This window comes from Mustelus asterias, chromosome 3, assembly GCF_964213995.1.
Source record: "Mustelus asterias chromosome 3, sMusAst1.hap1.1, whole genome shotgun sequence".
In the NCBI taxonomy this organism is placed as follows: Eukaryota; Metazoa; Chordata; class Chondrichthyes; order Carcharhiniformes; family Triakidae; genus Mustelus; species Mustelus asterias.
The window spans coordinates 106,255,426-106,279,398 of NC_135803.1; the positions used below are offsets into that span (position 1 = coordinate 106,255,426).

Consider the following 23,973-nt stretch of genomic DNA (forward strand, 5'->3'; position numbering starts at 1 on the left):
CATCACTATCCAATATAGAAAAAAATACAACGGAGTCGCGTGGTAATCAATGGCCCTTATAGTCTCAATAGGTTGCTTGAGAGCAAGAATGAATGTCTTTTGCTGCGGAGAAACTGCTTATCCTGCAATGCTGGGGCAGTAAACACCATAAAGGGCTGTACATATGAGGCTCATCTGTGGATAAAAACAGAAACTGAAAATACACATCAGTGTGTGGTTAAGACTCTACAGGAAAGAACCCCCTTTGCTTCCTCCCACCCTATGAAGAGAGAAGCGGGTGGAACTAGACTAAAGCCAGCGATTTGATTCGCTGCCCCAGGAGTTTGTGCTCACATCCAAGTTGGCGGCTCTTGCCATGGCAGAGGGTAGGTAGCGCTCGCGTTTATCTCCTTCCACGCCACGCTTTTCCGACTAAACTATCTCGCCCGTGTGCAGTCGTCGGGCTCCGGTTTCTTTCCGAGTGTCTCCTTCGCTGCGGATGAGCCGGGGAACAACCCCTCCCCCCCCTTTGAAGTATTGGGAGAGGAGCACGGAAAAAGAACAGGAGGCTCTGCGCGCTTCTTTTTGCCCGCACTCAAAATGGCTGCCGGGGCTCTCACTCCGGTTGGGGAGGGGTGGCAGTCACGTGAGCCGCACCAAGATGGCGGCCTGGCTGCTCGCTGCGCATGTGCTGGGTCGCTGACCTTGCGCCTGCGCCGGCCGCAGCTCGGTTGCTAGGGGCGGCGGTGAGCGAGTCAGGAGCCGGCGTCTCCCACCAACCTTCCCCCCACCCCCCTGGTGATGGCGGAGGCCGAGGTGGAAGCGACGCTGGGCAATCCGCCGTCCGAAACCTCGGAGAGCGACGGCGACGAGACTCCGGAGAGCGAGTCGCCCGAATGGGCCGAAAGGCCGCCGCCCGGTCTGCGCCACCAGCAGCACCAAGCGACCGTCAACCCTGCGGCCCGGGAGCGGGTGTGCGGCCGCCTGCAGGACAGCAAAAGCCTGGACGGCCTCAGCGAGGTGCTGGGCGGCATCCGAGGCCGAGATGGCAAGCTGGAAGGACGGAGGGCGACCATCTCCAGTGCGCTGGAGCTGGAGGGCACCGTCAGTCACGATGGGGATCTCACCCACTACGTGGCCAACAACCTGCAGCATAAGATCAAGATGAGTTCAAGGCAGAGCCTGGACCTGGAGTGTGAGTACAGGGGAGGGGAAAGAGAGGGACGGTGGGCTCTGCCTCTGTACCCGCACCCAACCTGTGACTGCGTGTCTCCAGCTTTGGTTTGTGACTTTGCGCAATGTATCCGGTGCAGCAAGTTAGCGCCGCATCCACTTCGACGGGGTGGCCAGCCACACTGATAGAGTTTGCAAATTGCATATCATTGTTATTAGTTTAACAATATTGGGAAGTTCCCAAGGATAGCTCAGTGCTTGGGGCATTAAGGGCAAGGTGACCTATTCTCCAGGAGAATATTATGGGGGAATGGGGGTGGGTGTTGTCAGAGTTGTGACAGCGGTGGGGTAAGGTGGTTGACGTGAGAGGTGTTGGAATGGGGGTAGTGGCATTGACTGATGTGAGAGTGGAGGGGGGCAGTCGCTGTCAGAGGAGAGCGTGGGGTGGGGGGAGATTGCTGTCAGAGAGGAGAGTGGGGGGGGGGGGGGGAAGTTGCTGTCAGAGGGGAGAGCGGAGGGGGATGGCTGTCGGAAGGGGATGCTTTCTGTGGGTGGTTGGTTGTCAAGAGGGGGAGCGGGGTCAGAAACAGTTGAGGGCTCTATCAGCCATAGTGAGGAGAATCCTCCATTGGGGAAATAGGAGGACCTATCAGACCTGCTGATATGGCGGCACACTGGCGCATAGCACCAGGGACCTGGGTTCAATTCCGGCCTAGGTCACTGTTTGTGAGAGTTTGCACATTCTCCTGTGTCTGTGTAGGTTTCCTCCAGGTGATCTGGTTTCCATCCACAGTCCAAAGATGTGCAGGTTAGGTTGATTGGCCATGCTTAATTGCCACTTAGTGTTAGGGGGACTAGCAGGGTAAATACATGGGGATAGGGCCTGGGTACGATTGTTGTCAGTGCAGGCTCGATGGGCATAATGACTTCCTTCTGCACTGCAGGGATTCTATGATTCGATGATTCTATGGTGAGATGGAGAAATTGGGGGAATAGAATCCTTCCAGTGTGTCGGGTTTGAGGAAGTGTAATCAATGTAGCTGAGAGAGTCAGTGGGCTGAGGGTGAATATTAGTTGACAACCTATCCGCAGAAATGGGGACAGGGAAGTCAAGAAAGGTAAGTTAGAGTCTTCTTGAACCATATGAATGTCAGAGAAGCATGGAAATCAGAAGTAACGTTAAAATATTTCAATTCGGGGCAAGAGAAGGAAATGACATTTATACAGTCAGCAAAGTACCAGAAAAAGAATTGAGGGACGATACCAAATTAGGGGGTACATATTTCATAGACAAGCATGGCAAGGACCCATGTGAGCCCACGATGGAGCTAACTTAAAATAAAAATAATTGTTGGATCTATGTGGCAGACAGTAGATTGATACAAGAAGGACCAGCCCGGTAGGAACTGTTGATCATAAGAATAGGTGGGGACGCGGGAGAGAAGCAAAACACAGGAAACAACTTGACTTCTGATTTGACACAGGAATTATTTCCTAGTTATGGTCAGGGTGTGTGAAGTTAATATGATTTTCTTTAATTCGCTCTTTGCCAATGAATAAAATTGATGTAAAACTTCTGTACAGATATGTAGATGATGGGGATCATTTTAAAGGTGATCTTTATGTCACAGCGATGCATTGGAAAAAGCCAGCAGCCAGATACATGTTATATTTATTGTTACCAATACAAGGAAAGCAGTATGTTATATTTAAGAATGTATGGGGCACATTTAGGCCAGTCCATACTTATGGTCCCCATTTATAGGGAGTGAGATATTTCACTTTTTAAGTTAGTATAATAGTAAGCAGAATGCTCAGGTACAGGTTTCATTCACATTAAATGTGAATAAATACAATATTAAACAAATAAACTTGTTTAATATTGCTTTAACGAACTGGGCACTTAAAAGAAATACATCAGGCAGCAAAGACTTAGCACCCTTTCTTTTCTTTCCCAGCTGGAAATAGTGTGAACACCAGAAGTATGCAAAGGTTAAAATCAGACAATCCTCCAATAGATCCTGGGGTACTGCTAGATCTGGAGAAAGACGCAAAGGAGGTGGCACAGAAAGTCGATCAAATGATGAAAAGCCTAAATGCCACCATCCAGAATGTACGTATGAATTGGTGTCTGATCAGGATCTCACCATGACAAGTTGGTTGCTAATCATGTTGAAAATATTGGAGAATGTTTGTAACTTAGTCCGGTTTGTCGTTTTCCTCACATTCTTAATTTTTTGTTTTGACGTAATTATCTACTTGCATTTTTTAAAAGCTGTTTTGGATTCTGCTGCTTAGATATTCTATGTCCTGATGAGGTTCCATCTCATGGTAAATAGTACTTCTTTCTCTTGTTATTGTTTTTTGTTTGAGATGATGAATCTGTGTGCCTCAGTGACCTATATAAATAGCCTTTCCAAAACGTTATCAAAACCCCTTATAATTATGTGCTTTTGTATAACTGTAAGTGAAAAGAACCCTGGTTTCTCTTTTTTTTAAAATTTCCTATTTAAAGCACCTAATTGCTGGCTTCACCAATGCCTCTTCAGTGTCATCAATCCGGGTCGGGACTGCAATTGCTTGGTTCCATTCTTATTTATCTAATCTTAGCCAGTGTCATTTGCAATGGCTTTCAGCCCTGCTTTACACCATTACAGCTGGTATCCCTCCAGAATCAATCCTTGGCCCCCTCTAATTTTTTAATCTACAGCTCTCCATAGAACCATAGAAAATTACAGCTCAGAAACAGGCCTTTTGGCCCTTCTTGGCTGTGCGGAACCATTTTTTGCTGAGTCCCACTGACCTGCACTTGGACCATATCCTTCCACACTCCTCTCATCCATGAACCCGTCCAAGTTTTTCTTAAATGTTAAAAGCATTTACCACTTTATCAGGCAGCTCATTCCACACTCCCACCACTCTCTGCGTGAAGAAGCCCCCCCTAATATTCCCTTTAAACTTTTCTCCTTTCACCCTTAACCCATGCCCTCTGGTTTTTTTTCTCCCCTAGCCTCAGCGGAAAAAGCCTGCTTGCATTCACTCTATCTATACCCATCAAAATCTTATACACCTCTATCAAATCTCCCCTCAATCTTCTACGCTCCAGGGAATAAAGTCCCAACCTATTCAATCTCTCTCTGTAACTCAGCTTCTCAAGTCCCGGCAACATCCTTGTGAACCTTCTCTGCACTCTTTCAACCTTATTTACATCCTTCCTGTAACTAGGTGACCAAAACTGTACACAATACTCCAAATTCGGCCTCACCAATGCCTTATATAACCTTACCATAACACTCCAACTTTTATACTCGATACTCCGATTTATAAAGGCCAATGTACCAAAGGCACTCTTTACGACCCTATCCACCTGTGACGTCACTTTTAGGGAATTCTGTACCTGTATTCCCAGATCCCTCTGTTCAACTGCACTCTTCAGAGTCCTACCATTTTCCCTGTACGTTCTACTTTGGTTTGTCCTTCCAATGTGCAATATCTCACACTTGTCTGCGTTAAATTCCATTTGCCATTTTTCAGCCCATTTTTCTAGTTGGTCCAAATCCCTCTGCAAGCTTTGAAAACCTTCCTCACTGTCCACTACACCTCCAATCTTTGTATCATCAACAAACTTGCTGATCCAATTTACCACATTATCATCCAGATCATTGATATAGATGACAAACAACAATGGACTCAACACCGATCCCTGCGGCACACCACTAGTCACAGGCCTCCACTCAGAGAAGCAATCCTCCACAACCACTCTCTGGCTTCTTCCATTGAGCCAGTGTCTAATCCAATTTACTACCTCCCCATGTATACCGAGCGACTGAACCTTCCTAACTAACCTCCCATGAGGGACCTTGTCAAAGGCCTTGCTGAAATCCAGGTAGACAACATCCACCGCCTTCCCTTCATCCACTTTCCTGGTAACCTCCTCGAAAAACTCTAATAGATTGGTCAAACATGACCTACCACGCACAAAGCCATGTTGACTCTCCCTAATAGGTCCCTGTCTATCCAAATATTTGTAGATCCTATCCCTTATCACACCTTCCAATAACTTGCCCACCACCGACGTCAAATTTACTGGCCTATAATTTCCCGGATTTCTTTTGGAACCTTTTTTAAACAGCGGAACAACATGAGCCACCCTCCAATCATCCGGCACCTCCCCCGTGAATACTGACATTTTAAATATGTCTGCCAGGGCCCCTGCAAGTTCAACACTAGCTTCCCTCAAGGTCCGTGGGAATACCCTGTCCGGTCCTGAGGATTTATCCACTCTGATTTGCCTCAAGACAGCGAGCACCTCCTCCCCTTTAATCTGTAAAGGTTCCATGACCTCCCTACCTGTTTGCCCTATTTCCGTAGACTCCATGCCCGTTTCCTCAGTAAATATGGATGCAAAAAAACCATTTAGTATCGCCCCCATCTCTTTTGGTTCCATACACAGTCTACTACTCTGGTCTTCAAGAGGACCAATTTTATCCCTCACTATCCTTTTGCTCCTAACATACCTATAGAAGCTCTTTGGATTTTCCTTCACTCTGTCTGCCAAAGCAACCTCATGTCTTCTTTTAGCCCTCCTGATTTCCCTCTTAAGTAGCTTCTTGCACTTTTTATACTCCTCGAGCATCTGATCTGTTCCTTGCTGCCTGTACATTTCATACAACTCTCTCTTCCTCTTAATCAGTGTTACAATCTCCCTCGAGAACCAAAGTTCCTTATTCCTATTTACTTTGCCTTTAATCCTGACAGGAACATACAAACTCTGCACTCTCAAAGTTTCTCCTTTGAAGGCCTCCCACTTTCCATTTACATCCTTACCAGAGAACAGCCTGTGCCAATCCACGCTTCCCAGATCCCTTCTCATTTCATCAAATTTGGCCTTTTTCCAGTTCAGAACTTCAACCCGAGGACCAGATCTATCCTTATCCATGATCAGGTTGAAACTAATGGCATTATGATCACTGGATCCAAAGTGTTCCCTCACACTCACATCCATCACCTGCCCTAACTCATTTCCCAATAGGAGATCCAATATCGCATCCTCTCTCGTTGGCACCTCTATATACTGATGTAGAAAATTCTCCTGAACACATTTTACAAACTCTACCCCATCTAAACCTTTAACAGTATGCGAGTCCCAATCTATATGGGGAAAATTAAAATCCCCTACTATCACAACTTTGTGTTTCTTGCAGTTGTCAGCTATCTCTCTGCAGATTTACTCCTCCAATTCTCGCTGACTATTGGGTGGTCTATAATACAACCCCATTAATGTGGTCATACCTTTCCTGTTTCTCAGCTCCACCCATAGGGCCTCTGTAGACAAGCTCCCTAATCTATCCTGCCTGAGTACCGCTGTAACATTTTCCCTGACCAACAATGCCAACCCCCCACCTTTTATCCCTCTGCCTCTATCCCGCCTGAAACATTGGAACCCTGGAACATTGAGCTGCCAGTCCTGCCCCTCCTGTAGCCAAGTTTCACTAATGGCTATAATGTCATATTTCCATGTGTCTATCCACGCCTTCAGCTCATCTGCCTTCCCTACCATACTCCTGGCAATACTCCCTTGGCAACATCATTTGAAAGCATTAGTTTTCACCTGTACACAGCATTACCTCACCACCACCTCTTTCAAATTCTCTGCTGCTAAATTATCAGACTGCTTATCCGATGAACAGAAATTTCCTCCAACTTTATACTGGAAAACCTGAAGCCACTGACTTCCATTCCACTCCAAATTCCATTCCCTAACTACTGTCACCATCCTGCTCCCTGACAACTGTCTGAGATTAAACCAGACTGTTCGCAACCTTGATGTTGTCTTTGAGCTAAGCTTACAGGCATCTATTTGTTCCATCACGAAGACTGCCCAGCTGCGTAACATCACTGACTTTGTCTCTGCCTCAGTTCATTGGCCATTACACTGCTTGGGTTCACTTGAAATTGAACAATATTATGTAGCAATATTTTGTTGCTTACAATTGAATGTTGCTTTTCATTTTCAGCATGTGGAGTCAAAACTTCCACTCCATTTGATAATTTACTTCTCATTCTGGTATCCTTCCATCTATAAAAGTAAATGGGCACACAGAAAACCAATCCATTTCAGGTGGGATGTCTTCATATGTTAATGGTTCAACCGGCCACTCCTTGAGTGGCAGGTTCTGCCACAAATGTCACACATGAAGCTACGAAGGATCATTATGGGTCGTCATTGACATCTGCCACTGGGGCCATCCTGGTGGTGCACACCAGCCTATAGAAGTTGTCACCATTTGCCCCCTTGTCAGCTGGTGGGTCCCAGGTACAATAATTGATGTCTAGGGCCTTCATCTCAAGTTTGCAAGCATCCTTGAAGCAGAACTTTGGGCATTGCACTAGTTGTCTGGCTGCAGCTACCTCACCATACAGAAAATTCATGAGCATGCGACCATCTTCCATTTTGTGGATGTGCCTCAGCCAACAAAGCAGATTTTGTTTGATGAGTGCGAACAAACTGGGAGCTCTGTCTTTGAGAGGACTGCTGTATTTGTGACTTTTTGTCCGCTAGGATAAGCCCATAATGTATCCCAGACAGCGAAAATGGAAATTGTTGAGCTTTTCATGATATTGATAAGCTGTTCGTGTTTCACTGCCTTCCAGCAAGATGCTGAGAACAAAGACTGTATAAGGCATCAGCTTGGGCCTATTGATCAACTTGATGGTATTCTGTGCACCTTTACTAAGTTGGTAATAGTGGTAGCTGTTTCTCCACAGGTTTATCAAGTCCTGAATCAAAGAATAGATTGTCTGTCATCTTGGACCTGACATAGCAGAATTTGCTAACCATTTTTAGCAGGGTGTTATTAAGTGTAATTGGGGGTGGAGATGCAAAACCTTTTTCCGTGACAATTGTTTTCTTAACACTTCTTCTCCCTGACAATAAGTTACAAGTATGGGAGAGACAATCCATGAGCCTTTATGGTTGAGTTTCTGTGAGGGCAACTAGTGCATCATTGTCACTGTAGAGGAGTTCCAGCATTTTCTCTCTTGGGGTTAGAGAAGTTCCCTGATTAAGATGTGATGTGTTTTTGACTTCATTTCCAGTCATGATGGATTGTAGAGCTTGTATCAGCTAGTATAGGAATAGAATCCTTCCATATTTGCAGGGAAGGCAAAGGCCAGGAGCATGGAGAAGGTATGACAAACAGTGTGGGGGTGAGGACACAGCCCTATTTGCACTGAAACTGTTGGAAGTGGAGCCCTCTAAGAGTTTATGAGATTGAAGTGCTTTGGTGGACAGCCAGCTTTCCCTAAATTCTTGCAGAGTCTTGCTCTGTCGGTGGTATCAATGCTTTAGTGAGCTCTAAGAAAGTAAGATCAAGAGCTATACTCAACTCTACATTTCCCTTTTAGCTGGCATATGGAGAAGCTCATGTCTACAGTAGATCTACCAGCAAGAAAACTGCACTGTACTTTTGGGTGCATTCGTTCTACAAGTAGATGGAGTCTTTTAAGTATAACTCTAACAAAGGCCTTCCTCATGATGCTAAGGAGTGAGTTGTCCCTGGAGTTGTTGCAGTCTCCTCTGTCACTTTTGTTTTTGTATGTGATGATGTTTGTATCATGCATCCCCTGTGGAACGGAGCTTATTCTACAGCGGTGAAGGTGATAAAGATCTGACAATGGATGAGACTTTCCATACTTGAGGAGGTGGCTGGGATTCCATCCTTGTTCAGGTGTCCTCCTGTTTGCTAAGTAGTCTCTGGTCTTCTCACGCTCATGATGAAGGTTCTTCATCTAACCTGTCCATGCCAGGAAGCTGTGCGAGAACATCAAGTGTGGACTGGGAGATGTTTACTTCTATCAGTGACTTCTTCGCTGTCTTCTAATTTTGGGTGACCTTTGGTGATGGTAGGACCAAGAGTCTTCTTGATCCCTTCATACATAGCTTGTAAATTTCAATTGTTATCATTTATTTAGAATCATTGGATTCTACAGCAACAACTTATTTATATAGCGCCTTTAACATAATGAATGTCCCAAGGCATTTCACAGTAGGATTTTAAAACAAATTATGGCACTGAGCCGTAAGGAGATATTAGCACAGGTGACCAAAAATTCAGTTGAATATAAAGGTTTTAAGTAGTGTTATAAAAGGATAAGTGATATAGTGAGGCGGAGGGGGTGTAAGGAGGGTATTTTCAGAGCTAAACAGTATGAAGCAGGCTATTTGGCCCAGATCTGTGCCTATCTTTTGAAGGACAAATCTGTTAGTCCCACTCCCCATCCTTTCCCCTTATCCCTGAACTTTTTTTCTCCTTCAAATATTTATTCAATTCCCTATTGAAGTCTTCAATACCTGATCAGGTAGTGCATTCCAAATCCGAATCATTTGTTGCATAAAGATTTGTTGTCTTTGGTTCTTCAGACAGTGATTTTAAATCTGTGCACACTGATCATCAACCCTTCCCCCATTGCAAACAATTTCTTTTTAATGCTATCTAAATCATTATGATTTTACATTTGTAAAAATGAAAGATTTTAAAATTTCATCTCAACTTCCTCTGCTCTAAGAAGTTGCTACTTTTTAATCTCATCTTTTGCTATTTCCCAAATAAGTCTGTTATGTGGTACTTCATCAAAATGCCTTTTTAAAGTCCATATGTACTACATTTTCTACACAATTACATTCATTAACCCTCTTTGTTAATTTAACAAAGAACTCAATCAGGTTAGTCAGGCATGCTTTGCCTTTAATAGATCAGTGCTGACTTTTTGCTATTAACCAAAGCTTCTCCAAGTGAGAATTAATTTTGTCCTGGACAATGGGTTTTTAGAAGTTATCCCAACATTGACGTCAGATTAACTGATCTATAGTTATCAGGCACCCTGTGCCCTTTCTTTAAACATGGGTGTTAGATTTTCAATCCTCCAGCTTTCTGGCACCACTTCCTTATCCATGAAGGATTGAAAAATTGTGGTCAGGGCTCCTGCACAGGCTTCCAATCTGGACCTGGTGACTTACTAACTTTAAATGGTATTAAACGATTAAGCTCTTCTTTCTATTTTTAATCCTATCCAATGTCTCTTGCTCCCTTCTCTACTGTGGTATAATTTTATCATCTTCAGTGAAAACAGACGCAAAGTACTAATTTAATACATCAGCAATGCCCTCTCCCTTCATTGGAAGATTTCCTTTTTTGTCCCTAATCAGTCCCACCATTCCTTTAACTATCCTTTTATTTTAAATATGTGTAAGAATGATTTCTGAGTTCCCGTTTATATGATCACTCTACTTTATTTATACTTTCTCTTTGCCCTTCTTGTGTCCATTTCCAATTTCCCCCTGCACTCGATGTTCAGCCTGTTTTTTTTTTGCATTCTGTGTCGGATGTTTGTTATAATCTTCCTTTTTCTGTTTTATTTTATCTTCTTTTCAGAGAACTCTAACTGTGGATGTCCTTTCATTGCTCTTTATAGGGATATTCTGGCTTTGAATCTGAACTATCTCTGCCTTGAAGGCTTGTCATTGCTCGTTTATTGTTTTCTTGCCAGTCTTTGTTTTCAGTATCTAGATCCCTTCACAAAACACTGAAATTGGCTCTCCTTCAGTTGGATATTTTTACTTTTAATCTTTATTCTTTCCTGTAACTAATTTAAACATGATTATATTATCATTATTTCACAGATGTTCTCCTGCTGAGCCACATTACACTTGCCCTGCATCATTCTCCAGAGCTGGATCCAGCATCGGTTCCTTCATCATTAGACTAGAAACATACTGACTAAAACTTCTCCAGTATACATTTTAAAAATTCATCACCCACCTTACATTTTGGACTATTTTTGTCTCAGTTAATATTAGGATATTTGGAAGTTTCCTATCTCCCTCTCTATTTTTATATATTTCTCATATATCCCTTTCTCTTGCTAGTCAAATATTTAAATTCAGGAAGTCACAGCTTCATGTTCAATATTGACTTGAGGTTATCTTTTTTAAATGCAGATGACAGCATTAAGTGTGGGCTACATCCAAACTTATCGAGATTCAGTGGACAGTCTTGGAGAGTCAGTGGATATGAGTATAAAGGTGAGAGCATAGAAATAAAAAATGAAACCTTGTTTAATTCTATTTCGATTATTTTAATTTGGTTTTATTTTTTAAAAAGCCAAAATTTGTGATAGTTAGAAATGGTTCAACTGCAGTCAGGATAGAACTTTACAATATTGTACAGGTATATCTATAATATTCATTTTAGTGTCTTTATTAAGTGTAGTTTTGCGATTGTTCTAGGTTTGTCTTTTTAAAAATGTTTCACCCTTGTATTACTTGCCATCGGTTAGGTTATTCTGTCATATAAGTGGCTGCATGATATGCCAGCATGATAATGTTTATAGTACAAGATGTCTACAACTTTTGGATATTCCTGTAGTTCTTGTGCTAAATTACTGAGTACTAAATTAACACCTAAATTTGAACTTCAGATCGTAGTCTTTCTTGTCTGTTGTTTGCACAATTTCCTTCAAAATGAATGTCAGTCTGAGCAGGGGCAGAATGTTCCCATCAGCATCAATTCAGGCACCTTCTGGCTGGCTAGTCAAAGAACAAAGAAAATTATAACACAGGAACAGGCCCTTCGCCCTCCAAGCCTGCACCGACCATGCTGCCCGACTGAACTAAAACCCCCTACCCTTCCGGGGACCATATCCCTCTATTTGCATCCTATTCATGTATTTGTCCAGACGCCCCTTAAAACTCACTATTGTATCTGCTTCCACTATCTCCCCCGGCAGCGAGTTCCAGGCACCCACCACCCTCTGTGTAAAAAAAAACTTGCCTCGTACATCTTTAAACCTTGCCCCTCACACCTTAAACCTATGCCCCCTAGTAATTGACTCTTCCACCCTGGGAAAAAGTTTCTGACTATCCACTCTGTCCATGCCCCTCATAATCTTGTAGACTTCTATCAGGTCGCCCCTCAACTTCTGTCATTCCAGTGAGGCCAAACCAAGTTTCTCCAACCTCTTCTCATAGCTAATGCCCTCCATGCCAGGAGGTTCTATAAAGCTGTAACATGACTTGCCAATTTTTAAATGCAATGCCCCGGCCGATGAAGGCAAGCATGCCGTATGCCTTCTTGACTACCTTCTTCATCTGCGTTGCCACTTTCAGTGACCTGTGTACCTGTACACCCAGATCCCTCTGCCTATCAAAGGTTCTGCCATTTACTGTAGATTTTCTATTTTTATTAGACCTTCCCAAATACATTACCTCACATTTGTCTGGATTAGATTCCATCTGCCATCTCTCCACCCAAGCCTCCAACCTATCTATATCCTGCGGTATCCTCTGATGGTCCTCATCGCTATCCGCAAATCCACCAACCTTTGTGTCATCCGCAAACTTACTAATCAAACCAGTTACATTTTCTTCCAGATCATTTATATATATTACAAACAGCAAAGGTCCCAGCACTGATCCCCGAGGAACGCCACTTGTCACAGCCCTCCATTCAGAAACGTACCCTTCCACTGCTACCCTCTGTCTTCTATGACCAAGCCAGTTCTGTATCCACCTTGCCAGCTCACCTCTGATCCCATGCGACTTCATCTTCTGCACCAGTCTGCCATGAGGAACCTTGTCAAAGGCCTTACTGAAGTTCATGTAGACAACATCCACTGCCCTATCCTCATCAATCATCTTCGTCACTTCCTCAAAAAACTCGATCAAGTTAGTGAGTCCATGAATATATTTGCAGGCAATCTCACCCTTAACAAGAACAAGTGTTATAATCCAGGCCATGAAGTCATAGAGGTTTGCAGCATGGGAACAGGCCCTTTAGCCCAACTTGTCCATGCCGTCCAGTCTTTACCATGAAGCTAGTCCCAATTGGCTGCTTTGGCCCATATCCCTCTATACAAATCTTACCCATGTAACTGTCTAAATGCTTTTTAAAAGACAAAATTGTACCCGCCTCTACTACTACCTCTGGCAGCTCGTTCCAGATACTCTCAACCCTCTGTGTGGAAAAATTTCCCTCTGGACCCTTTTGTATCTCTCCCATCTCACCTTAAACCTATGCCCAATTGTTTTAGACTCCCCTACCGTTGGGAAAATATGTTGACTATCTACCTTATCTATGCCCCTATAAAATAAACCTCTAAGATCACCCCTAAGTCTCCTACTATGCTCCAGGGGAAAAAGTCTCCTTATAACTCAAACCATCAAGTCCCGGTAGCATCCTAGTAAATCTTTTCTGCACTCTTTCTAATTGAATAACGTCCTTTCTATAATAGGGTGACCAGAACTGCACACAGTATTCCAAGTTCAGTGTGTACAACTTGAACAGGATGTCCCAACTCCTGTATTAAATGTTGTGACCAATGAAACCAAGCATGCCAAATGCTGCCTTCACCACCTTGTCCACCTGTGACTCCACTTTCAAAGAGTTATGAACCTGCACCCCTATATCTCTTTGTTCTCTAACTCTCTCCAGCGCCCTACCATTAACTGGGTAAGTCCTGCCCTGGTTCAATCAAACAAATTGCATCACCTCACATTTATCTAAATAAAACTCCATCTGTCATTCATGAGCCCACTGGCCCAATTGATCAAGATCCGTTGCAATCCTAGGTAACCTTCTTCATTGTCTACTATGCCACCAATCTTGGTGTCATCTGAAAATTTGCAAACCATGCTTCCTAAATTGTCATCCAAATCATTAATATAAATGACAAAAAACATTGGACCTGCACCGATCCCTGAGGCACACCACTGGTCACAGGCCTCCAGTTTGAAAAACAACTCTCTACAGCCACCCTCTGTCTTCTGTCATCAAACCAATTTTGTATCCAATTGGCTACCTCACCCTGGATCCCGTGAGATTTAACCTTGTGCAACAACCTACTATGTCAAAGGCCTTGCTAAAATCCATGTAGACAATGTTGACTGCACAGCCCCCATCTACCTTCTTGGTTACCCCTTCAAAAAACACAATCAAATTCATGAGATCAAATTCATGGCTTCTACTCACAAAGCCATGCTGACTGTCCCTAATCAGTCCGTGTCTCTCTAAACGCCTGTAGATCCTGTCTCTCAGAATACCTTCGAACAACTTATCCACTGCAGACATTAGGCTCACCGGCCTGTAGTTCCCAGGCTTTTCCATTCAGCCCTTCTTAAACAAAGGCACAATATTTGCCACTCTCCAATCTTCAGCCACCTCACCTGTGGCTGTCAATGATTCAAATATCTCTGCACGGGGACCTGCAATTTCCACCCTAGTCTCCCACAACATCCTGGAATATGCTTCATCAGGTGCTGGGGATTTATCTACCTTGATGTGCTTCAAGACTTCCAGCACCTCCTTCTCTGTAATATGTACACTCAAGATATCACTATTTATTTCCCCAAGTTCCCTAACATCCGCCTTTCTCAACAGTAAATACCGACAAGAAATATTCATTTCGGATCTCCCCCATCTCTTGTGGATCCGCACATAGATGACCTTGTTGATCCTTAAGAGGTCCTATTCTTTCCCTAGTTATTCTTTTGCCCTTTATATTTTTGCAGAACCTCTTTGGATTCTCGTTTGCCTTATCTGCCAAAACAATCTTTGCCCTCCTGATTTCTCACTTAACTCAACTCCGACACCCTCTATACTCTTCAAGGGATTCACTTGATCCCAGCTGCCAATGCATGTCATATGCTTCCTTTTTCTTTTTGAACAGGGCCTCAATATCCCGAGTCATCTAGGGTTCTCTACTCTTCCAGCCTTTCCCTTCACTCTAAAAGGGATGTGCTTACTCTGAACCCTGGTTAACACAATTTTGAAAGCCTCCTACTTACCAGATGCCCCTTTGCCTGACAATACTCCCTCAATCAACTTTTGGAAGTTCCTGTCTGATACCATCAAAATTGGCTTTGCCCCAAGTTAGAATTTTAACTTTTGGGCCAGACCTATCATTCTCCATAGCTATCTTAAAACTGATGGAATTATGATCACTGGTCCTAAAGTGATCCCTCACTAACACTTATGTTACCTTCCCTTCTTTATTTCTCAAGAGGAGGTCACGTTTTGCCCCCTCTCTAGTTGGGTCATCCACATATTGAATGAGAAATTCCTCCTGATAACACTCAACAAATTTGACTCCATCCAAGCCCCGAATGCTATGGCTATCCCAGTCGATGTTGGGAAAGTTAAAGTCCCCGACTATTACCACCCTATTTTTCTTGGCATTACCAATAATCTCCTTGCATATTTGTTCCTCAATTTCCCGCTGACTATTTGGGGGCCTATAGTACAATCCTATCAAAGTGATCTCCCCTTTCTTATTACTCAGTTCTACCCATATAGACTCAGTCAAAAATTCCAAAGTGTTTTATGAAGTCAGCCTAGACCATCAGTTTTGCACTTTGAATTTGGTATGGGTAAGCATGAGGTGTTTTACTCCAGTTATGATTTTCAAATGACCTACTAGGGAGCTTTTATCAAATAAAGTTACTTAAAAATACAGTTAATATATCACACAATTAGCAATAACTTTTACAAATTAAAAACAAGGAAACAAAATAGCCATGATATTTTATGTACCTTAACAGTTAAATGCTCCAACCATCAAACCCCTACATACACCCCTGTTCTAGGCTTAGCACAGAAAACTAGTATGTTCATGTGATGCTAGATTTTGCAGCTTGGCAACCCCTGCTGTCAATTACTCCTTTGGATGTTGAATTGAAAACACAGAGGCCTTCTCAATCCTGGAAACTTTTGTCCACTTTGAGACACCCAGAGATACTGTTTGCCTATAGCTTCTAACTGCACCTAACAGACAGCAGGATTTCCAGTACCAGGGAGAGAGACAAAAACATTGCTTTCAGCCTGCTTCTAACAAACTGAAACTAAAACTCTTGTTGAAAAAAAACTGTCCCAAGGTACCACCTCACCTACCCAACAGTCGCAAATCAATAGTTCCCAAAAAGGGTCCTAAAACTCCAGGGCACTATTAGGTAGGCTCAGCTTAAAAACAAACAAAAGGCCCATTATATGGCTTTAGCAACAATGAAAGGACATCGGCTCAGACAGCTCAGTGCCAAAATCAAAAAAAGGCCAGGCCTGTTTAAAACAACTGCAGATAAACATTATTGAAATACATTTCATAAAGGCACAGTAGCATCACATAAGCAGTATGAGAAATTCAGAAAATAAAATGTGACTTAGGTTACATAGCTTTAAGTGTGCAAACCATTTTAAGATTGCGTTCATCAGTGCAGGATCTTGCTCCTTCACCATTGGTCCAGCCTGCCACATCTTGTTGGTTGAGTTAGATGATAACCTGGGTAGTTGCAAGGGTGTTATTGGAAAGGCTCCTGTTCTTCATTGCTGCCTAATAAGTCTTGCTAAAAGTATGTAGTGTTGAGTGATGACAGAAATATGCTTACCTCTGATGCCTTGCCTCCCTCACCGCGTTCAAGCAGTCATCCTAACAAATGGTGGTCATTTAGATGAGGTAATAAAGGGCAATTGGCACACTTGAAACTGTGCCTCAGAAAAGAATCAGTGTCTTCTGGAAAGAAAAATTGTATAGATTGGAAGGAATAAAAAACTTCCTTCGTTTGCCATTGTGCAATAAAAATGTTATAATGTCTGTAATGTTGCAGATATGCAGTACCCCATGTAGCAATTCTCAAAAATTATGTTTTTAAAAGTATATTTTGTACACTACCATGGATGCCTTTCCTGGCAATTGGTAGACACTCAGGAAATGCTGCGAACATCACACTTGTGTTGGGAGAGTAATTTGCTATGAACTTGAGATTTGTGTTACCCCCAGCTTAACACTGCGCGTCTGAATGGGTTCAATGACCCTCCCATTTCCGGGATAAGGGGAAAGAGAAGAAAAGGAGTCTTATAGGGACCATCTAGAGACCAATATCAAGAATCAGATATTGGACCTGCCCGCTGAAATCCTGATAGCGTTGATTTTGTTTTCTAAAAGTTCGTTTGGGCCCTTTTAATTTAGGCCAATACAAAGAAGGAAAGTTTGCCATTAGGCAAATTGGGGATGGGAGAGTTGGTGTCTTCTGATTTTAGAGTAGTTGCTCAGCGGTATACAGTATGCCAGAACACTGCACTTTCAGATATTGTGACATGTATATAGTTCTGGAGCTGTTTCCTGCTTTGATCTTGGAGACTGATCATTTTTGATTGGCTGAATCCCCTTCCTTGATAAACACCAATACAAAGTACTAATTAAGTATTCTGGCCTTGGCTTGCACCTCTGGGCATATATCACCCTCTCTGCCCCTATTAGGCTTCACCTTGCCTCTTTTATGATAACTGCCAATCTATTATCAATCAAGTTAAATGGCAACAGTGAAACTTAAAAAGAACATTTGACCATCAAGTGGAAATATTCGGAAGAAATGTTGAGAAACGAGAGCATCAGTAAAATTGAGGAAGTGAAAAGGGGAAGGATATTAAAGGGTAGCGGTATAAATAACTGGTTGAATAGTTGTAAAGTCTCTTCACTGGAGCGCAACAAGAGATCTAATTCGCAATTCTTTCCAGAATTGTAATTTTTCAAGTTCTCAAACGATGGATTGGGTTTAGCATCATTAACGTTTATAAAGAGGCTATATTTATGGAGAAAACTAACCTGAAATTTTTTTTTGAGATATATTCTGAGAGATTATGCTGCAAAGTTTCACAGTAATTCGGAAGTGAAAGTGGGAACAACACAATGTAATTGAAATTATCACATTTCCATCTACCTCTCACAGATACTTTACAAAGTATTGCCGTTAACTTATCTTTGTATGGGAATGTCCAAAGATACCAAAATTGCGCTTTAACTCTGGATTTACATATTTAATGCATCAAATCTTTGCAAGAAATGAAATCCAAGTCCTAGTCACCATTTATTTTGAGTATCAGACTACTGAGAATGAAAGACATTCTAAAGGACATGCGTGACCTCCAAGTGAAGCCCTCTGACTTTTACTTTACCAACACCTTGCCATTGCCTATTGACATTAATAGAGTGTGATGAGGAAGGTGCCTAACATTTTCTGTACCTCGAGCAGTATTTTTATTCATTCGTGGGACATGCGCATCGCCGGTGGCCAGCATTTATTGCCCATCCCTAGTTGCCCTTGAGAAGGTGGTGGTGAGCTGCCATCTTGAAACGCTGCAGTCCACGTGCTGTGGGTTGACCCATAATGCCATTACAGAGGGAATTCCAGGATTTTGACCCAGAGACTGCAAAGGAACAACATGGTGGCACAGCACCGGAGACCCGGGTTCAATTCTGGCCTCAGGTGACTGTGTGGAGTTTACACGTTCTCCCCGTGTCTGCTTGGGTTTCCTCTGGGTGCTCCGGTTTCCTCCCAGAGTCCAAAGATGTGCAGGTTAGGTTGCTTGGCCATGTTAAACTGACTCTTGGTGTCAGGGGGATTAGCAGGGTAAATACATGGGGTTAAGGGGATAGAGCCTGGGTGGGATTGTTGTCGGTGAGGGCCCGATGGGCCGAATGGCCTCCTTTTGTACTGTAGGGATTCTATAATATATTTCCAAGTCAGGATGGTGAGTGGTGTTCCCATCTATCTGTTGCCCTTGTCCTTCTAGATGGAGGTGGTTGTGGGTTTGGAAGGTGCTGCCTAGGAATATGTCAGGTTGTTGCTTGATTAATCTGTGAGACAGCTCTCCCAGTTTTGGCACTAGCCCCCAGATGTTGGCAAAGAGGAATTTGCAGGGTTGACAGGGCTGTTTGTTTTGCTGTTGGCTTTTCCGGTGCCTTGGTCAATGCCAGTTGGTCTGCCTGGTTTCATTCCTTTTTATTGACTTCGTAGCAATTGATACAACCATTTCAGAGAGCAGTTGAGAGTCAACCACATTACTGTGGCTCTGGAATCACATGTGGGCAGACCAGGTAAGGATGGCAGATTTCCTTCATTACATTAGTGAACCAGATGGGTTTATCCAAAAATTGACAATGGTTTCATGGTCAGCAGTAGATTCTTAATTCCAGATTTTTTTTGTTGAATTCAAATTCCATCATCTGCTGTGGTGGGATTGGAACCCAGGTCCCCAGAACATTAACCGAGTTTCTGGATTAATAGTCTAGCGATAATACTGCTAGGCCATCGCCTCCCTTATGTTACTGTTGTGATCTTTTAAATACTAATTTCTGTGCACAATTATAAGTACAGAGTTTTTGGCTAAGATAGGATAAAGTGTGAGAGCAGTCTTGTCAGCTTGCATCTAGTAGTTCTCTTTTGTGGAGGCTGTGAATTGGATTCCGTTTGAATTTGAATTGTTTTTCGGAGCAAGCAAGGAGATGGATGGATCAGGGCTTGCCCTATCCACTTTGAGCTGAGAAAGGAATAATTTTAAAAAGTTATAAGTAGGGCTTGCTTGATAATTTTTTTTCACATTCTATTGATTTTTTGTGAAAGGTCATTCATGCATGGTCTGGGCTATGCGGAGAAGTTGGAGTAAGTGGCTCATGATGAACTGCTCCTTCGGAAAGCCAACACATACACGCTGGTCTGAATGGCCACTTTTTGTTTTGTAACAATTCAGTGATTCTGCAGCATTAAATTAGTGAGCACTCTTTATGGTGACACAAGATTGAGGGTGTTTGGAAGATGATGCAGCAAGCTTCATGTGAATTGATGCTGTCCTTTTAAAGAAATTCCAATATATTTTGAGATGTGAAATAGTGTACAAATGACTATCTTGCAAGTTGTCTAAGTATCACCTTTCATAATCATGGAAGCAATCTGTGTTATTGAAGGCTCTTGCATTGTTTTTCAACACCACTCTTTGATTGTGTTTCAGGGTATGTATACACTAATGGCCCGGTGTGAAGAGCTGGACAGATCAATGCAGCCTATTCTTGTGCTGTCTAAACAGATCCGCGAAGTGAAAAGAACTCTGGAGATGTTCGAAACACTCTGCAAATAACTGGCTTTGTTAATATGGTCTAACAATTGATTTTTTTGTTCAAATATTTTTACTGATTTGCAGAATGTCAATAACTGCTGCAACAGAAGAACATTGCTACAATTAGCAGCATTTGGGACACTGCGGTGATGGCATCTGCAAATCCTTCAAAGCCTAATTGTTGTGTTGCTAAACAAAACTTCATGCAGTTGGCTGAGCAAATTTGTTTACAAGCACCTTGAGGTTTACATTGTGTCCAACAAGAAGAAGAAAAACACATGTAAGCAGTCGATAATTCACTCCCCTTATTCCTCCTTCAAGATGAAGGTCTGCTGCTTTTGCATTGATTGAATTAGCAAGTTGGATTAACCTACCCACATATTTTCTGAGTCAATGTTGGAAGGAGCAGCTTGATTTGGGGCAACAGATCTTGAATAACAATGCAAATGGCGAGCACCATAAACCTGTCTATCTATTGACTGGGAAGCACAAATTTGGGAAAATTTAATGTTTATGAGAAAATGCACTTAAGATGATGAATTTGTTGGGAAAATAACAAAACAGTAACTCGATGAGAACTTGCACTGAAAGCATTTTAACCTGGGCATGTAACTGCTTTGAAACAGTCGTATTTGTTGAAATTACAAGAATATTTACAAAAAATATTTGGATGTAGAGAAGACTGTTAATTGATACTAGACTATGATCAATCATGCTTGATTCAAATTGAAATTCTAAGAAATTTGTTTTGAACTGCTTATTTATTAAAAGAGGTTAGTGTCTAGAATATATCCTACATCAGTAACTCTGCTCTGAATCTAGATTTGATCACAAAGCTGATGTGGTGAAATCTAAACCTTTTAGCTTTGTTGTCAAACAATTTGTGTGCCCATAGGTCCTATTAGCCACATGGCTTCATTTGGGATCTGGTAACAATTTAAAAGCCATGATGTTCATCTCTCAAAATATCTAAAATGAATTCATAAGCCACAATGGGAAGTGTCAAACCAGAATGATCCTGTGCATCATGTCAGCTTGGTTCAATAGTAGAAGTCTTACCTTTATTTGAAGATTATGTGTTCAAGCCCTGCTTCAGATTGAGAATGCATCATATAGAACATCGCTTCAGTGCCATTCTGACGAAGTATTGCACTGTTGGACACATCAGAAATGTTAAGCTATTGCCTGTTTTAGTGGATGTAAACAATCCAGTAACAATTTATTTGAAGAGTGGTTTGTTTGTCTGGTAGCTTGGCCAAATGAACTGATTATTGATCTTGCTAGTTATTGTGTTTCCTTCTATAACAATGACTGATAATCTATTGACTGTTCAGTGCTTTGGAACATCCTGAAGATATGAGAGGTATTAATGTAAATGCAGTCTGTCTTTCCATATTCTTTGAAATTGATTGCTGTTATATAAAGAGAAGGAAACTATAGGAGATGCACCTACTACTGAAAATGTTTTGTATGTAATGATTGCTCTATTATCTACGCAACAGGCTAATGGAGGTTCTCGTTCAGATGCAAACGATGGTTATTTCCTACAGAAAGAAAGACAATATCAGTGAAGGATCTGCATGGAGCAAATGCATGATTCCATAGTGACTTATATATTTTCTCTGCTTTCAGACTGATCAGAACCAATTTCAAAATGTTTGACCAAATCCTTACAAATTTGCTGGGTTTAAATCATTTCTAGAAATTGGTTAGTTTGAAAGATAATTTTAACCAAAGCATATCCTTCATTCCTTGCACTCCAAATCTCGTAATGTTTAGGTTTAAAAATAATGTCCATGGTGTTTTTCAAAGGCAACATTTCACTCCTTGCAGATTTGTACTGTGATTGCTGCATACTGGGTGTAACCATGTTTCCTCCCGCTCCTAAGGGACCGTAGAGTTATGCTAAATTGGTACTTGAAATGGATTACAAGATCGGCGACACGGTAGCACAGTGGTTAGCACTGCTACTTCACAGTTCCAGGGACCTGGGTTCATTTCCCGGCTTGGGTCACTGTCTGTGTGGAGTTTGCACATTCTCCTCGTGTCTGCGTGGGTTTCCTCTGGGTGCTCTGGTTTCCTCCCACAGTCCAAAGATGTGCGGGTTAGGTTGATTGGCCATGCTAAAATTGCCCTTAGTGTCCTGAGATGCGGAGGTTAGAGGGATTAGTGAGTAAATATGTAGGGATATGGAGGTAGGGCCTGGGTGGGATTGTGGTCGGTGCAGACTCGATGGGCCGAATGGCCTCTTTCTGTACTGTAGGGTTTCTATGATTTGGTCCTTTTTTACAGGCCATTTTAGTGATGACATGTTTTGACCTCAACTATTTGTAGAGTAACAAGCTTAATCTAGAAACAGAATGTGTTTGAGACAGGAAAATCATGGAGTTCAACCCTAATAATGTGTAACAATTCAGACACCTACCTCAGTTGAATGAGCTTTGTCTATTGTCCTTTTAGTGCCATTTCCTTCAAGGGAATACATTAATTTCCTCCTCAAAGGACAATAAAACTACTTGATCTACCTGATTCTCAGCTTAACTTTTGTACAGTAGAAGACATTCACTGACACTGACCTTGCATTTTGATCAGCCATAACACTTATTGCAGATCGATTTAAGGTATTTTAGAAAGGAATCAATCATCAAACTGGAAATGTATTTGCTATGAGCATATCAGTTGCTTATTCTTGTGTCTCAGAATATATCACACATATAGTAATTGTTTCCTATACACCTTAAATTTATGTAGTGCAGTTAATGTAGTAACATGTACCAGACATCTAACGAGAGTGATATCAATAACAGAACGTGCCACCTGCAAGAGCTGGAGAGATTATGAAAAACTTGATCAAAGAGGTAAGGAGCATCATAGAGGAGAGGGGGTGGAGAAATTCAGGGAGAGAATTCTAGACCTTAAGACTGAGAAGGTGAAAGCTTTGCTGTCACTTGTGAAGCGATTTAAATTAAATGTGTGATTGGAAGAACACACAGATCTCAAAGGCTGCAGGGCTGTGAGGGAATTATATATGGATAGATGGACAAACTCAGAAAGGGATCTGAAAACAAATAAGGATTTTAAAATTGATTAATTGTTGAATCAGGAGCTAGTGATGGTCAGCAAACACCGAGGTGATGGGTGAACAAGGTTTGAGGTAAGATGGATGCTTAACCAAATTGCTAAAGGCATTTAAATCTATTTATTGGACTTGAAGCAGAAATGAGGGGCTTTACCAAGGGGAATGATCAGTGTGAAACAGTAATAGTTGAACATGGCCAAGCGTATTGTAAGTGATGGAGATGGTGTGATTTTTAATAAATCGGTAGCTCCACAAATTTGATAAATTTTGGCTGAAGACTAGATAGTTGGAAATCTGAATGTGTAATGATAAGTGACTTGAGAAAGGGTTTTTCCAGGGGTGGACACAAAGGAAGGGTTGGGAGGGGGGAGGATAATTTTGGCAGCGAACAAAGCAAGGAAGTGATCTGTAATTGCCTCATCAATGATGGTTATAGAATAGCAAGACCGTGTGAGATGACAAGATTGGAAATGTGGTGTCCTTGTATGTGCCACGGACTGTTATGTTGAGGGAGAAATTTAGAGAGGAAAGGAGGGTAATGAAGTCAAGAGAGAGTGATCTAAAAATGTGAGATCGTGATGGAAATCAGGATAAGTTGCTCGATGGAGAAGCTATGGGGGGGTAGTGGCGGAGTGGTATTGTTGCTGGACTACAATCCAGAGACCCAGGGTAATGTTCTGAGGACCTGGGTTTGAATACCACCATGATAGATGGTGAAATTTGAATTCGATAAAAATCTGGAATTTATGACTGTGAAACCATTGCCAATTGTCCTAAAACCCATCTGGTTTGCTAGTGTCC

The 23,973-nt window shown here is 42.2% G+C and overlaps 1 protein-coding gene across 1 annotated transcript; it reads left to right on the forward strand.

Annotated features, from left to right (window-relative positions):
• The first annotated feature begins 622 nt into the window (after window positions 1-622).
• Window positions 623-22,617, forward strand: borcs6 (BLOC-1 related complex subunit 6). Its single transcript, XM_078209429.1, has 4 exons — window positions 623-1,174; window positions 3,111-3,265; window positions 11,153-11,236; window positions 19,989-22,617. Exons 1-4 carry the CDS (start codon window positions 781-783, stop codon window positions 20,112-20,114), a joined length of 759 nt encoding a protein of 252 aa, XP_078065555.1. The 5' UTR covers window positions 623-780; the 3' UTR covers window positions 20,115-22,617.
• Window positions 22,618-23,973: the final 1,356 nt, after the last annotated feature.